This window comes from Varroa destructor, unplaced genomic scaffold, assembly GCF_002443255.2.
Source record: "Varroa destructor unplaced genomic scaffold, Vdes_3.0 BEIS01000003.1, whole genome shotgun sequence".
Lineage (NCBI taxonomy): Eukaryota > Metazoa > Arthropoda > Arachnida > Mesostigmata > Varroidae > Varroa > Varroa destructor.
In genome coordinates, this window is record NW_019211456.1 from 55,111,603 (window position 1) to 55,128,920 (window position 17,318).

General features: G+C 37.5%; 1 protein-coding gene across 1 annotated transcript; it reads left to right on the forward strand.

Moving 5' to 3' along the window:
• The first annotated feature begins 46 nt into the window (after positions 1-46).
• LOC147757151 (uncharacterized) lies at positions 47-16,543 on the forward strand. The gene is made up of 3 exons (XM_086983148.1): positions 47-2,608; positions 4,058-4,158; positions 12,778-16,543. Exons 1-3 carry the CDS (start codon positions 2,599-2,601, stop codon positions 13,003-13,005), a joined length of 339 nt encoding a protein of 112 aa, XP_086839274.1. The 5' UTR covers positions 47-2,598; the 3' UTR covers positions 13,006-16,543.
• The last annotated feature ends 775 nt before the right edge of the window (positions 16,544-17,318 follow it).

Below are 17,318 nucleotides of genomic sequence, written 5' to 3' on the forward strand. Positions count from 1 at the left end.
GTGCTATTGATATATATGTGACCACCTACACCGTACGCATTAATAACTAATTAATCTTTATTTAAAGCATGGCGTTTGCAAACAAAAGACGATGAAGTCAGTATTTTTAATTAAATTTATCAAGCTTTTGTTGTGTATGCACGACATTTAGGACGCCTTGATAGGTGTTCGTCTTAAAAGGTACAGCGTACGGTAGGCGAAATTCGCCTGGTTCCTCCCGTGTCATAAATTTGTCACCACAGAACTTAGCAATCATAAAGATTATTTTTATAGAAAAACTGACCAAGTTAGATTCTCTTTGTTTAAATTTTTAACAATGAAAATATCCCTTTTATGGATGATGTGATTCTGGGTGTAGGTAAGGAAGTTTAACAATGGAAATGCTGGCTCGATTATTTTATTTTAACTATGCTTTCAATTTAATTAATTTGCTTTTAAAAAAGAGAAAATTAGTTTTGAATAGAAATTTTCCTTCAGGCTAATTCTGTATTCTATCAAGTAATATAGTTAAATATCTCACAGGTAGTACAGTTTAAGCAGACAACTAATCTGAGCTAATGAGAAAGATACCCTCCGGTGATGCTGATAGACCATTTTCTCTTATCTAAGGCTAGGTAGCTTCAGATGATCTCGAAACAAAGTGAAAATAAACCTTATTAGGATATTGGCTTATAGATTTTCAGCAGGATTTGTTTTAACTCTTCTTGCCAATGGGTTCTTGAAGGTCTGAGAATGATAGCAAGTTGCCTTAAGAGACCTACAGAATAGTGCAAATTTTAAGGAATCGACATATCCGTTCATTGGTTTTAGCAGCCGTAGTCAAGCAAATGGTATATTTCCGTCCTACATCTTTTTCTTAAGTAACTGTCTAATAGTTACTTTACTAACTCGATTTGGAGAAAAAAATAAGTCTATAATCTCAGTGAGGGTTCATCCGGGTGAAGAATTTTGAGCATAGCTGATCGTCGTTTAAATTGCAAGGACAACGTGTTATTTTTGGCTATCATTAGCTTATGTATTTTTTTTTCTAAAAAGAACTGGCTCCTTCGAATGCTAAGAATAGCGGATGAGCGAATAACTGCCGTGACTGACAGCCCGATTTCTCAGAATTTAATTGAACTACCCTGTGTATCAAAGGCTCAGGTTTTCCCGGATTTTCCTTTTGTTATTTTTAACGATTGCTGAAACACCATTGCAACTACGTGTTTTGTTGTTTCTACTATAAGCAAGCGAGACGCCTTTTTTTTTTCTAAAGGTTTGTCTACAATCAAATGTTTGTGAAGGGTTTCAAAGTTAACTAGTGTTGAAGTAAAGTCGAATAAATAGCAAACGTCTTTATTGACACAAAAGCGTATATACTAGGTTGAAGCGTAGATCACAGCATTCACAACTGGACAACCATCAGTCCTCTACAGATTATAACCGTAAATAAAACGAAAAATCGATCTTGGTGACTATTCAATCTGAACTGCAAAATACACATTTGGAACATTATCTTTAACAGCTTCCATTGATGACTTTAATGAGAGCGTGGCTGGACTCATTATCCGCCTACGGTATCCCAGTGTTTATCATCGAGCGGCCTTTAACTATACGTATAAACAACACACAAGGCGATTTACAACTGCTCCGTGGAGCACTGAAGGAGGCCGAATAAAATTGACTAAAATCACTGACAACTTTCACCTGTAACGATTATGAATGATAAGATTTATCAGTAGTATTAGAACGAATTGCAAAGGAGTACGAGGCAAGAGTGGAAACTGGCTCGCAGCCGTAAAAGATCAAGGATCCTCAAAATCAATATTTGACTTGGTACTAATTATTTGCAAACTTAAAAGGTTTATGGGCAAATTAGTTAAAATTTTCAGGAACAGCTCAAATTATATTTAACATTGGCATAGATTTGGTGATTTATGATCAGAAAAAGACAAAGAATCTTTTTTTTATTAAGTTACATTTACTAAAGAAGGTAAATCGGACAATCAGGAAGGCACGTCAAGCTTCTGTGTCACTAACGCACAGACCCCACCTTCTGTAATGGGAAGATAAAGCCAAATGCCGTGATGATCTCTTGAAACTCCCAAATAGAATCATCGAACCAAATTTCGTTAAGTATAATTACTTGATTATACATTTTAATTCAACATAATTATTAAGGGCGAATAAAAGTCAATGCGCATCAATAAAGGATCGACTGTCACTATACTAAAGATCAATCTAACAACATTCTAAGATATTCCCCTGTGGAACAATAGCTTTTATGGAGATGGCTTAAGATTGTACATAGTAGTGGTAGTAAAAATATTACGATAAGCGACGGTAAACGTATTCAGATGCAGCGTACCATGAACACTCTTATAAAGTGAGTGCGTCATATCATTAACGAGACATCTGGTGGTAGCATAATACTTGTGTTGGAGTTAGACAAAAACATCATTGAGGCTCATCAGTTTATGACAATAATGTATAAAGTAATCATTCGTTACCTTGTAAATGTAAGTTTCATGTTTACCAATGTAGGAGTTCGGTGTCATCACAAGAAGCTACGCTATTTCGAAGTATAATGCCCTAAACAACAGATTGAACTTGCACAGAATGCAAACATGTAAGTATATCTTGTCATATTTCATTCTCTGCTTAAACAACAATTAAAATATGTTCAATATTCTTAATATAACTATCATCAAATTTTAACATGTACATTTGCATTACGAGTACAAATTACGAGTACGGCTTTTTATTTTGTTCAGGTAAAAGTGTTCATTAGAAGTTTATTACTTCTCTTTCATTGTCACGTCTCTACTGAGGTGCATTGGGGTGATTGTTTCTTACCATTTGATGCTATGTATAGATTCTATATCACCACTATTATGCGATATGTGTAGCAAAGTTCTGAGGGTTTAGCAGACATTGGGATTTGCTTTTCGAGGTCTAGTTGGGCTATGTCGCAAGACGTAACTTCTTTAAGCGTGAATAACCAGTAAAACTACACAACGTTCTGCGTTACTCTCATGCTACAAAATATCTTTTCTCGCATGATGATGCTATGTATATTTCTGCACATAATGATTTAAATCTTTAACTGAGGCATACCCTATAAATGTATACTAGTGCTTTAAAAAGGTCACGTACTTGCTATTAAACCGACTACACAGATGACTATATCAGGCGGTTATCGCTTAAGTGATCGTGGTAGTCAAAGGGTTTTCTTTCTTAATCCGTGAAAGCGTTTTTCAGACAAACTTGAATTTTTTAGGGAGCGCGGTGGTTCGAAATATTTAACTAAGAGGTTCACCACTATATGGCCTCGAATTGTATTGAAGTTGAGTGGAACATTATGTAATAAAACATTAAAAACAACAAAAAAAAACAAATTAAATTGACCAAGACAATTTGCAATTATTTTGTTGAACAACTTCTGAAATGTACCCAACTTATTCCAATTTAAAGGGACGCTTTAAAAATGATGTTCTAGAAGAAAAAATCGATTATAAAAAAAGGAAAGATCTTAGTCCTAGCAGAACATCCAAACAAAACTTTTTTTCCTCGAAATCGAAATTACGAGTAAATCGAAAAATATCGTGTACTTACTTTTTCACGCATAAAACGAAACAAAACATGATTTATGTTTTCGAAACACCCTGCCGCTCCTTCCAGTGCAGAACGGACTAAGTTACTTTAGCTTCGGAATGTGATAATGGCGACTTCGATATAGTGTCTACCCTTATCGCGGTTTGGTTTCCAAATCAATGAGCTAGATAAATTGACATCGCCCATATATGACTGATTGTCAATCAACTAACTAATAGTGGAGTTGAGACTTTCGTAAGTATACGACTACGTATATTAGCGCAACGCACGCAGCAAAAGCTGAAGATACAGATGGTCACGGTGATATTTTCCAGCTAAGTTCAAATGATAAAACACTCTCTATATAATAATTCTCGGGCGGATTCCATTCCATTAGACTCATAGCTACATATTTCGCTTCCATTCAAAAATGTATCTTCATTATTATAATGAATTTCTCTTTTTCTGCCTTTGTGATATTCAGTTTTGCTGCGAAAAGCTACACCTGCTTCACGCTTCTCACCCGGCCTTCCGTTGCCATTTGTAATTGCTGTTGCTGCGGCATGGCCGTTCAGACGATTCCACGTAAGAGCGCCAACCCACGCACATACGCACCGCCTCTGCGCTAATTCGTTCGTTCATTCAGACGTTCATCCATTCATAATAACAGACAGAATACGTACGCTAACTTCAAGATGGTCGCAGCAGCAGAAATGTCCTTAAAGCGATTTCATTGGTATTGGTCACATTCGTTTAAAGCGTAATACAGCGACTGGCGTTCGCTGGGTAGTAGAAACAATTTGTGCTACGACAATCGGTCGGCCTGAAAACATAGGGATACTATGACCACAGTCATTACTATACCAATGCCATTACGGGGATCATAAGTACATTAGTTTGGCTAACAAACCCTGTCTCTTGAAGAAGAAGAAGACAGTTAATTTATATATGAATTATGGATTGGTACAATTTGCAATAGGCAACGACAACGTTCTGCTAATGTGTTTGAGCACTACAATTCAGGAGTACTCTAGATAACTTTCGCGAACATCTTTAAATTGGCAAAATGATATCATTCCTTTTGTTTTACATTTACTGCCTTCGTCCTATATAGGGTAACGATTTTCTTTTGAGTTATCTCACTAGGTTCTTTTTACCCTGCCATGCATGCACAGGGCGCTCACTCGTCCTTTTCCATCGAAGTTGATAGTTGATGTAGACGACAAAAAAGAGACTTGACGAACATGAAGAATCCACCAGGAGTCTACTCCTAGCTAAGACTCAGTCGTTCCTTAAGACTCTACGAGTCGATAGCTCGAAAACTTACCGTATGATCATAGTTGTCTAGAACGGAAGCATCATCACGCTTACTCTGAGATCATAATAAGCAATATTCTTCGGTCTCACACTCACGTTATTCTTGTTATTCTAGTTGTTTGTTTGTTTAAGACATATGCATTATTTGTTAGGAGGTACAAGACCGTACGAGAGGCACCTTTTCCTTGTGATCTTCTTTACCTAAACATTTGAATGCACAGGGAAAACCACGTGTTTGAAATCTCAGATTTCTTCGATGCCCAATTGAACAGAAAGAATTGCTCTGCCCTATCGCAGCTGGGCTTTATTCGGTCATACCGGACACATACAGTTGTGCCTTCGATGATAATGTCTAAGGTTCTTACTTCAAGTGATTTTTAATATCTGATCGATCGTAAATTCCATGCAGCTTCTTCAACTAAAAATGCTAATTACCGCTCGGTACTTAAATAGGCATTCAACACGAAGCCTTCTAAGTTTAGAGCGAGTCTTTGACACTAATCTTCGTTAGCGAAGGCAAAGCACAATTCGAATAATATCATCATGCACGACTGAAAGCATCTCAATGTTTTCCTGTAAAAATTACTCCGAACGGCAATACTACAGTAGTACAACAGAATCCAAGAAAAGCATGATGATCAAAGCGAAAAGGGGCTCGATCACAAAAGACTACTGCCTGCGAAAGGACGCTTGACGGGAAAGAGAGAGCAAACGTATGATGTACGAGAACAAATAGCCATATATTGTATGAAGTTACCACATCTGGACCGTGGAGGCTTTCACGATGGAAATGCACCGGAGACGTGCTACGAAGATGCACAGTAGGGTAAGGACGCCAAGACCGTCGGAAAACTGTGATGACGGCGCGCAAGCTCGAGAGCGTGACCAGTCGGGAGGAGTTAGCGAAGATATAAAACTACCAGTACACCCGTTAAGACGGTGTTTAGCCTCATGGAAGACACGCGAATGCAACGTGAACCCAGTATGATTCTTAACGACTGATTAACGTTACAGCCCGGAAAATACATAATATATAAATGCCTCTATGTAGGATATTTTTCCAAGAGAATGGTCAAGAATCTATGACATAACAAATATTTTTACTTAGTTATTTGCTTTATTTTGTACGTAACTTGGTATCTGCGGGTAATTTTAAAAATTAGCATCGGTTTTAATTTGAGATAACCGATTATCCATAGTGGGGTTATCGAGTAACGTTAAAATACTAACGGATGAACAATGCTACAGCAATAATTTAATTGCAGTGAGAGTATGAGTGATTGAAAAAGTGGAATAGGAAAGCAGCTGCGGAGTTATGAGATAACTAATACAGGGTTATGGAGTACCTTATTTTTGTGAGGAGCATAACCTTTCAGAACCAACATCCCTCACGCAGAAAATTGAATGAGGGTAGCTGAATCATTGAAGCCAGGTTCAAGAATGGGACAAATATCATTGAACTAGGGTAACGGGATAAAGGCAGCAAGATAACGGAGTAGTTAGAACAATGCAGGTCCAATATGACTTGTGGGTCACATGAAAAAGTGTAACGGTACCACAAGGACAACCGTCACGAGTTAAAGGGTGTAGAACAGCAGGGCACTCCGGCGATGATTTGATCGATCCGAAACAAAGCAGAGCTGTATTTTTTGCTAAAATATAATTTTTAAATTGATACTTCACGACATTTAGAGGTATTCTAATGCATCTCAATGGGTATTGAGCAATTATAACGAAATGAAAGATGTTTTACATGATATGTAAAATATGATATCCAATGGGGAAAAGGGGAATCACGCATCGAAACAGCATTTCAGCCTAAGAAAAACTATTGATACGTACAACTTGAAATCTATAAATGGACTACTCTAGAAAATATATTCAGTTAACCTATGGCAAATGTAAGCACGACTTGTACACAAGATGACAGTACCAACTTAGAAAAGGAATCAGGAGATGGCATACCGCATATAAGCTAGAGTCTTGGCGACCACAAAGAACCCAATTTATGAAGCTGAGCTAAGATAACTACGAAATCGAAACGAAACTCCAATGATTAGGACACCAAGATACTGAAGGTATTAAAAGACACGGTTAATAAGGGCTGCTGTGCTTTCCAAAACACCCCTGAGTATGCACATTACGTATATTTTCGTCATATTTGGCGTGCGATCTTTTACCGGTTAGGTATGACCTCGGACGACTGCCGCCTCGAAACACCAAATGAAGTGGGTCAACGCCTAGACAAGGACCTACACCAGCACGTATTCCTAACTTTAGCCGATAAACACGTTAGCTATAGCTTTACCACGGGGCCAATTATCATTTAGGCATTTAGAACCAACCTTTGCAGGGAAATTAAGTAGAGTAAACAAAAAATGGAAAGAGCTTATCGAAGGGGTGCTAGTCAACCTATTAGAAAAAAAACTACGAGATAATTTGAAGTGAACTAGTTGGAGAGCCGGGAAAGAGAATGTCGAAAGACTCTTTCCGAGGTCTTAAAAAGGAAAAAAAACGATAAGCTATTACAGTCTGAATAGTATGAGTTGACCCGGAAGGATGTTGTGGGGTTCGATGGAAGACTAACGGTAAGACAAAGTGAAGCTAGGCGGTATTACTGTCGGGGGCTGTGATGAACTTCATCCATTTGGATTGTATTTCCGATAACTACAAATTGGCATGTCCCGATCTGTAGACGAACTAGATATCAGATACCAGTTTTTGTCGTCACAATATTAGTAGACTTTCTAACTAACTGAGTAAAGTAACTGAGATTTTCTAATAGTTTCCATTGTATTTGCTGTTAGTGATACTAGCCTCTGGTTGCTTATTCTGGTCCTTCTTAGAGCTCAGTGAATCTCTTACGGTTAATATTTTATGAATGCAATCGCGAATCGCGTGTGAGTAACTGCTTTGCGAAGTACGATACTCCCTACTACTCGCTTTATTAACAGCACATTAACACACTGTGCCGATCTCATTTTCTGTTGATAGAAATAACTAAGACATCAGTTCACTAAGTCGAACTAGGAATTTGCACATGTAAATGTTTGCCCATGCTGTTGATACTTCCTCGGCCGTTGCGGAATATTCCCCAGCATAATTTTTTTACTCAAACCTCTGGTGATTTTACTATTTACTGCGTACCATCTCAGAGATGCAGAATTTAATCGGACGGAAGTTGAAGGGGGCAGTAAATTACGTCGAGCGACACTTCAATGTTTGAAACTGAGTCATCGGCCTATAGCACGGCGTCCAGGAGAAGTTCATGTTTGTGGCGCGTTGTGCAGGATCCGTGAAGAACTCTATGAGTCCATAATCAATACAGAAATTTAAACATATTTGTTTGTTTGGATTTTTTCGCATTTGCTTCTGCTATACTTAATATTTTTCAGTCGAAACGCGACAGGTTCGAATCACCTAAAATACGTATGTCACATTCCGTTAGCTTTCGGTCAATGCCAGCACACGGTCTACGAGGTCATAAGCTATACCCGAAGAAAAGTAGACTGGCGTAAGAAACTAGGTCGAATTCTATTAGCAAAGCGATGTCGATATCTTTAGGTATCATGGTATAGACAGACGTTGATTCATACTGGAAGCCAACCGTCTGATGGAGTACTTGCGGACGTAAAACTCAATACATAGAGGTCTCGGTAAAGCGTATTTGAAAGTAAAGATTTAAAGACTGAATTTTTATTTAAAATTCCACGATAGTGCAAAATGTTCAAATTGTTCTTCCGTAACATTTACTCTTGTCTTCGTACTTGGCAACCGGTTTTTAAAGGTTTCTGTTTTTAAAATCACTGAATGACAAAAATATATTATCAAAAATGGAATTAAATGCTCGTTTTCTATCTCAAATTGATATGCCTGCCTCTTTAATTTGTTAGTAAAGTATAGCATGTAATAATTACTTTAGATAAGGGTACTTCCCTTCTGTGTAATTGTTTTATAATTTAGACGAGTGCGTCTGAATAAGCGGAATGATATGCTATCCGAAAGTCCCTTTTACTAAATTTTGGTTCATGTATCAACTTCAAGCAAACTACATAAAACGTTCTCAATGAATTCAAAGAGATAATTGTAAAAGAATGTACTGAATGCAACAAAAAGTAATATATGACCCAGATTATAGTAAATTATTTGAAAGGGAAAAGATATTTCATAGTAAAAATGATTGAGAGATTATAAGGTGCCTATACATAAAGCATTTATTTTGAGCACATACCACGCAGCTCGCGTCGTATTAGACATAGTGCTCCAATTTTTTGTCTTCAATACGTCTACAACAGTATGCTCTGTATATCGGTATATTTGTTGGTTGAGTAGTTATGATGCATGTGATATATAGTTTACATTACCAAAATGTTATTAAGTGGCCAGGGAACTGTTCAGCAAGGTATTTCCTACGTAACAACAGATGGAAAACAAATTTAATGATTTAACATATCTAGACTAAGTGAATACCGTAAGCTCAGAGATACCGGCTACAGGTACAATAGTAGCTTATTTCCGTTCATAAAATGGTATTCGGAACATTAAGCCGGCAATTAATCGGCTTGACGTTCGGCTAGGATTAACATTCACCCAATGAGGCAAAAAAAATTAGATATAAATCTAGAAAAGAAAGGTGGTGAATACACAGTAAATTAATATGTTGCTAGCATTGTACACTTTCTCTATTAAGTAAAAGGACCATCACTATTTATGTACCGACTTAATATTTGTTCCATGCCACGATAGCCGATCGTTCCTTAATTCCTTCATTCTGCCGTCCGTCATTTTGTCATCGCTTGCACGTCTTTCTTCTTATTAACAAATTCATTTTCTTTTATAAAGGACACACGTCTCTATTATCCCAACGCTATATATGTAAAAGTCATTAAGATACTTCCCGTGTATTTTAAGATCTTACTAGTGGGCGCCCAAATTTGAAAACTGGATTTTCGTATTGTGAAACAGACCTCATTTTTGTCGACCGACGACAAAACGTCAACGGTTCGCTTTGAGCGGCGACAATGGTAGAACGGTGGCGGCGTACGATCGCTCTGTGAGCGACTGTTGAAAGGCGTTAGAGAACCTCTCAAACGATTCAAAGTAATCGATTAGGTTGATGTTTAATGAAGCTAAACGGGTTAAAAGAAGATCGAAAGATTTGTCGCGAGTCGGAGGGGCGATCAAGTGATATTTCAGGCGCGGACATATTTCCAAAGATCTCTCTTCGTGTACTAGCTTCGATAGATACAAGTCCCAAAATCTGGAATATTTCTAATGACGTCATTTGTGATCCGTTCCCTTCGAAGGCAGCAGTCTCACCTGAGACCTTTTGTCGAGTTAGAAACATGGGAGCCCGTTTGAACATCATGGACGCCTATGCAACATTACTAAAGGAACTGAAATGCTCCCTGAATAAGGTGTGTTCAATGTCAGGAGGTCGGCTTATTATTAAGTAGCCTGTGCGAGGTCATTTGACGAGCTCGCTAACGTGATACAAGGTTACACCAAAAAGCGACACGATTTTTGAAACGGTAGGTTAGGCAGTAAACCAGTTTGTTAACATTTCGCTTTGGAACATATAACGCCCTGTCCAGCTGGTACTTGATTCTTCAAAGAAATACCAAAATGACCATGGCAGTTAATGTAAGGCTACAATGAATTCTAAGATACGACGCCCAACAACGGACACAATGACAGAAACGACACACCAAACACAGTGACCAGTATTTATATTTTTTGAAGATAACTTTCACTTATATAACTTCTAATTTGATATTTATGCGGAATTCCAATATATGGGGTACATGTCAAACGATTTTATCGCCAGGACCGAGGATAACCACTGCCACAAAAGGTTATTATGTTAAACGGCGACTTCTAATGCCTTTATTGGTTTCAAAAATAAGTCAATTGAACAAAACGATCATCTTCGCCTGTGAAGTGTTCGACGAAATGGGAGCCTGAGCATATTTATATATAGACTTCCATATGCTAACTGCATTTGAATACATTCTAGTTGTGTATTTATCAGGCAAACACCCGTCCTTATAGCATATTCCATATACTCTAACGCCACTCTCCTTGTTTCATACAGCTTAGATCAGAAAGTAATCCTACAAAATCAACTAATGCTTTTCTATGAAGGCATTATCTTCATGCGAAGATATAGATTTCGATCAATACGCACCATTTTAGCGACGCGGGAGTGATATTTAAAAAAATGCATACGTATACCTCTATAAATAAAAATACACACCGAAATATGTATACCCATAACACAGAAGAAGCTGGGACTGGTTTAATGGCGTTCACTTGCTACCTTTTTGCTTTCTGTCGGAAAGGAAAGTGACTTACTTAATGTACCTCTATCTTCCTTTACATCAAGTGCCTTAATTATACTTACAACCAATTGCAGCTACGCTAAAGCTTTGCTATTGTGACGATAATTATTAATGAAAGATAAATTACTGAAACCTTTAAATAAAAAAACTTATTGCGAAAGCAAATTATTGTGGGAATAAAAGGCAGACACCCCCAAGAGAGTGAGTGCTCGTGCCCGTCCTGTGCTGTTGGTAATTCTTATAGAACGCGTTGACTCACTGGCACTTTTGGACACGCAGACACGTTAGCGAAAGTAGACTCAGTGTGTGCCAACCGCCGTCTGCCGGATCTTTACGTTGTACTGCTATTCACGAATTTGTGTAGGACGTTACTGGGCGTGGAAAAAGATGATTCCAGAAAATTCACTCATTTTTTCAGAATGATGACTCAAGGCCACACAGATTTCTTCGGATATTGATAGAAGCTATAGAGCTAGACAATGAAAACTAGTTTTCGAAGCTATTTGTTTCGTAAATACTTTGCGTCTCATTTACAGTGATTGATAATACTGTGAATGTTTTATCGACTATAATACACGAACATTCGCTATATATTCCTATTTGCTTGTTGCCGAAGATACTGAAGATTCAAGAAAATTGGCATAACATCCGATATACTTGTTTCTAATTAAACCACTGTTAAAGTGTCATAAAAAGAATATTATATTTTATCTTGAGAATCTCTGCGAGTGCGATATCGAGTTCAACTAGATCAAAGTAATTTAAAGCACTGAAAAAGCGTAATTCTCTGTTGATACCTAGCAGCTTAGCATGGAGAATATACTGTGACTCTTTGTAAATACAGATTAATCAAACTCATGTGAAACCAACCTAGACGTATTTTTATCGCATCTATATAATGTGATATCATACCTGTTTCTCATATCAGCATACACTCTTATTTATAGTTATACAACTACATATTAGATGCTCTAACACCAAGTACTAAAGTACAAATACCACTTCAAGAAACATTATTTGTACCCTGAAGCGACGGTTTTACCGGTCATCCTAGTGTTCAGCAGTCAAATATTGTAAGCGCCATAACAATGGAAGAAAGCCGAATTTTGTATCGTGTATCCTAAAATGAAATAAATATTATGGAAAAAGAGGACTACTATCTTCAAACGTTATAATCGTAAAAAGCCACGGTCACTTAAACTAGAATCCAATCATTGTTCCCGTAGATCTTCCAACTAGATTTTAGCCATTCAAAAAACACCTGAAATGTCCGCACCTACATCCGATAGTAGTAGCCAGCCCTGAAATAAAAAAATTCTTTAACGATCCTATATAATGGCAGCGCCCGCAACTACTAAAATGAGTGCTCCATATGTTGTGGTTACTATCTTTAGCTTCAAGCATTTTTATCTGTGACATACAGGTTGATTCACTGATTAATTCATATGTGATTTGGCATCCCACAGTAGAGGAAACTAATCACAGTGTATGATTACGATATTCACAAGAAATCTAAATTTTCCGGAAATCGTTCCAAGACTTCCAGGTGGTCCCTGATGCTATTCTTACACAAACTCCCGCAGTTCGGACAACCTGCCTAAGCACTCAGAAATCGTATGCTGTTTCCATGGACATGCCTTCACCGCTGCAAGTAGAAAAGAGGACTAGTGCTACAATGGCCGAAATACTCAAACGTCTGAGACCAGATTCGTCTACCCATATAATACAGCGCTTCAAAATCGCGAGGAGCTTAAGAGGTCTTGAAAATTATTAAGAGCTTAATATAAGCTTTCATAAAAATAACAACAGTTTGATCTGACGCCAAAGTACCACACGTAGCTATTGCGCTCCGAAATGATGGCGCGTGTCCTTTATAGACATGAACCCATGAACTTTACGGCTTATCATCAGCGACCGATTGGAATTCGCCACTGGATGTGCTTTTCGCAGCTGGACAGCGCTGAGACTCCGCTCGACTCGTTCACTATACACTTGTGATGATATTACCTGACGCACATATCACCTCGCGTTCTTATCAGGTTTCTCCGGACTGCATAGATTAATTTGACATACAAATTAACCCGTTCGGCTATGATAAAATTAGACTTGACTGTCTGCCGCATGATCGCTAGAAATACTCGAATATCGTTTTAGCGTCGGACAACGTTCACTTAACCCACATGACTTCACGAATGTTTCTCCCTCGGACTTTGACGAAATGAAGTGATTTGAGCGCATCCTCCAAAAAGCGGTCCACTAGCTAACTTTTGAATCTTTAACAAGGGTCGCTTTCTACTGCGTCGTTGGCCCTCTTAAGGTATTTTCGGACCCTCCGCAATTTCACGTCATGGGAAGATTATCCGATTCAATATATAATTTCAATTCACTTTTTTAGTTTATTGCACTTAAACCCGAGGTTTGTGCGCAGTGGCAACGTGTTTTCTTCTTGAACGGCTTTCTCAAAACCGCATACGATTTTGTCCACTTCACAACGCTGCTACGAAGCTATATTTTTTGCTCTAAGGGAATAACATTTTATCAATCACTGTTATACTTCACGTTGGTTTTTGCGTTTAAGTTAACTTACGTTTGCCATTTATTGCCATTATTTAAATTATAAGGTAAACTTACATACCATGAACATCACGAAATGATAAGGATAGATAATTTGAATTTGCAGATTAAAAAAGAGCAGCTACCGCCAAAGTGGTGTTCGATTTGGTCGTTGGACAGACCTTCGCCAAAATAACGAAGTTGAAGTAATGCTCCGAGGGGTGCTACATGAATATTGTAGAGATCGAGCTCATAGCCCAAAACACTATAGCGGTGTTGTTTGAGTTGTGCGTGGCATACGACCCATTACTTAACGTGTTTATATTCACGTGTAATATGTTGCTGTGACCTAGAGCAGTGTTGCGAAAGCTTTAAAGAAAAAAGTTTGTAAAAGGATTCAAAAAGCGCCTAAAAGAGTCACGAAAGACGCAGACATTGGGTACTGGCCGATCTTAACCGATAAAGTGCCCTCACGAGGATAGAACCATAAAAGCTTGTATCGAAGATTTGTACTTCCCAATTGGCCCTGTTCACACTGTTATCCTTGCTTGCTTTATTACGAACAAGCTTGTAGACTTACTAAACTCTTACGATTAGTGTCGAAAAAAGGTATCTGAGAACTATTTTAAGTACGTTGTTCGTTAACCCTCCCGATATTCACAAAATGATTCTGAAACCTATTTGAAGGTCCTGGAAGACTATTTAGCTGCAAAAGTTTGTACTACCAAACCAGAGTGTTCAGAGAGCTTGTACATCTTTATCAGTAATAACCAATCCGCTTTATCCCTTTTTTTTTGTTTTTTTTTCTTCAATACTTCCGTAGCATGTTAATGGTTATTGAGTTATTCGAGCTGTTCACGTTAATGGTTTTTGGATTATTTATCTCAACTGCGAATGCTACTGATCCTTTTTATTCTCTTTAGTTCTATTTAAATCAACGTGGTATTTGCAGCTCATTTTTGGAAGCAAATGTTTAAGAAGCAGGCAATCTCTCGCGAAGACTTTTGGGCAGTTAGCCATGGTGAATGCTAAGTCGAATAGCTTGAAGATGAATGTGTATATATGTACAAACAGAGCATTTGTTTTTTTGGTGACTGTTCTGCAAGAAAAGTTCCCGTTAAACACAGAAGATAGAACGCTATCAATAAAGGGATATACGGACGGAGATGACAAGCATCCCGCTTTTTCTTTGGTAATAGTCAGTCTTCTAAACCGGAAACAAATGTTCAAAACCAAGGGTCAGCTAAGGCACGATATCAATGGGACTGTACACTCAGCTTACCAATATGTTTCCGTGAGGGAATAGTAGTTACATCTGTTGCTCTTATCCGAAGGAAGATATGATGCGACGAAAGCTGCAAGATATGGAGAACCTCTTGAACACTCTGTGAACAATGTGACTAGAATTCTACTCATGACATGGTCCCTATAGCGATCAGCAGGAGCAACCATAAGGCGGGCGGTCCACGGTGACATCAGCAAAAGGACAATCGCAGGTGAGCCACGACTCAATGATAATAGGCATCATTTAAAAAAACCTTGTTACAGTTTTGATTCAGGATAATGGAAGCGCGGCTTAGTTTGATTGCGCAGGGACTTCTTAGGTTAACCACTGCTGCTCAACTTGGACTTCGATGCTGGGCGCAAATTTACCCTGCTCGGCTAGTTCTTGTTTTTGCTCGAGCTTCTTCATGCCACTTTGTTCAATAGTACTATACGAAGTAAAAATATTTGCTGCCCCATGTTATTACATTACCATCTTTCTTTTCTTCTGCCTTTGTTTAACTTCTTGAACATAGACACTAATAGCACTGTTATAGAAGATCTCCAAAGGGCAATAGGATTACGCGATGCTGTATTCAACACAAAATAATACTGCAATAATCAAATGTTCTAGTTGATAAGAATTTTTTAGAAACTTAATGTTTTTGATACACGTGTTTCTGACAATTGCTTTCGCTATAAATAGCTACTGGACTGATTATGAAACAGATTAAACTTTAGCAGAAGACGAGTGGACGATAACATGTGATTACTAAATAGTTTTTTTGAATTTTTGGAGAATTTTTTAATGTTGGAGTTTTAAAACTGTTGTTTTTTATAATAAAAACATATGTTTAAGGTAGTGCTTACAAAAGATGCTACAGATATGATGTATGAAATCGTGATTTTCCAGAATGTATTTTTTGAGATTTTGAGAAGTCAAATCCAAAAAAGGGAAAAAAGTTTACTAAGAGCATCAAGTATGCTTAACCTGTGAAGGCAGGTATGCATCTCGACAGCGATCAAAACTTTTAATTGCCGGTTTTAACCTGACATGCATTTAAGTGATAAACAATTTTTTTTTGGTAATTCATTGACGAAGTCCCAATGTTGCCACCTTTGGGGCTTTATAGTGAGATAAAATCATGGTTTACCATGCTTAACAGACGTTACTTGTATAGAGATGATTTACGCAGCATTACAAATTCTCATGAGGGCTATTGCTTCAAAAATATGCGGTGCTCAAAAAAAAGAACCTCATTTCAAATTTTATAAAGAAAATACATCACCCACTAAGTTATCGTAGAGAAATATATATGAATCCACGTAATAATTTACCGATACAAACGGCTCCGATAATGTTCTAAAATGTTTTGAGACTAACAATGTTTACACTTAAAATAAATCTTTTACAACTTACTTGAAAATGTGGTATTTAAAATGTTTTAAAAAAATGTGGTATGGCAGAAGCAATCGGCACGAAAAGCGGCGATTCTAACTATATATGAAGTCCATGGGTTTAAATTCAAAACGCTAGATACAGACATATTTTCGGTAAGTACATTATTAGTATTACTATTTTACTTTGTTGGTTTGAACATGTTATATTTCCATACCTGTGTATACCTTGTCTGGAAATAAACCCTCGTTTTTTTTTTATAGATGATTAAACCGTAAATTCCGGCCTAAAATATAGGCGACAATCTCGAAAATTTTTGTGTACATCAACTATAGTTATAACTGCATAATTAGTTTACAGAAATTTTGTACAGAATGTACCCTTCTAAAACTCTCTAATTTCGTTTTGATGATCATCGTGGGAAATTTCAGAATCTCAACGATATTTTTCAAGTGTATGGGCTAAAAAGGCAATTATTATATCAATATTTTCTGTTACTCTCAGAGTGCGACAAGCTCCACGCACGAATCAAATACTACACTTAGCCAAGGCACCTATATACTTCCGTTAGTCTAAGGAATCAGTCGTTCTTTCAACATCTTTAGTAGAGGAACCCAGATTTCCAATAAGAAACGCTCTTGTTCAAATTGTTCCGAGGCAAAGTATAAGATCTAGATTACTTAAAATACCCTAGGTAAGCTTTTTCGAATTCAAATGATTAATCCGATCATATTTTAACTAATACGCCGCTTTTTAAATTTAACGAAGTAAGAAAGATCAGCTTTGTAGTAAACCGGCATGTTCGTACTTAAAATTGCTCATCACCAAGGGAACTGTATCTAGATTTCCCAAGTAGAGCCAATTTGAATAGA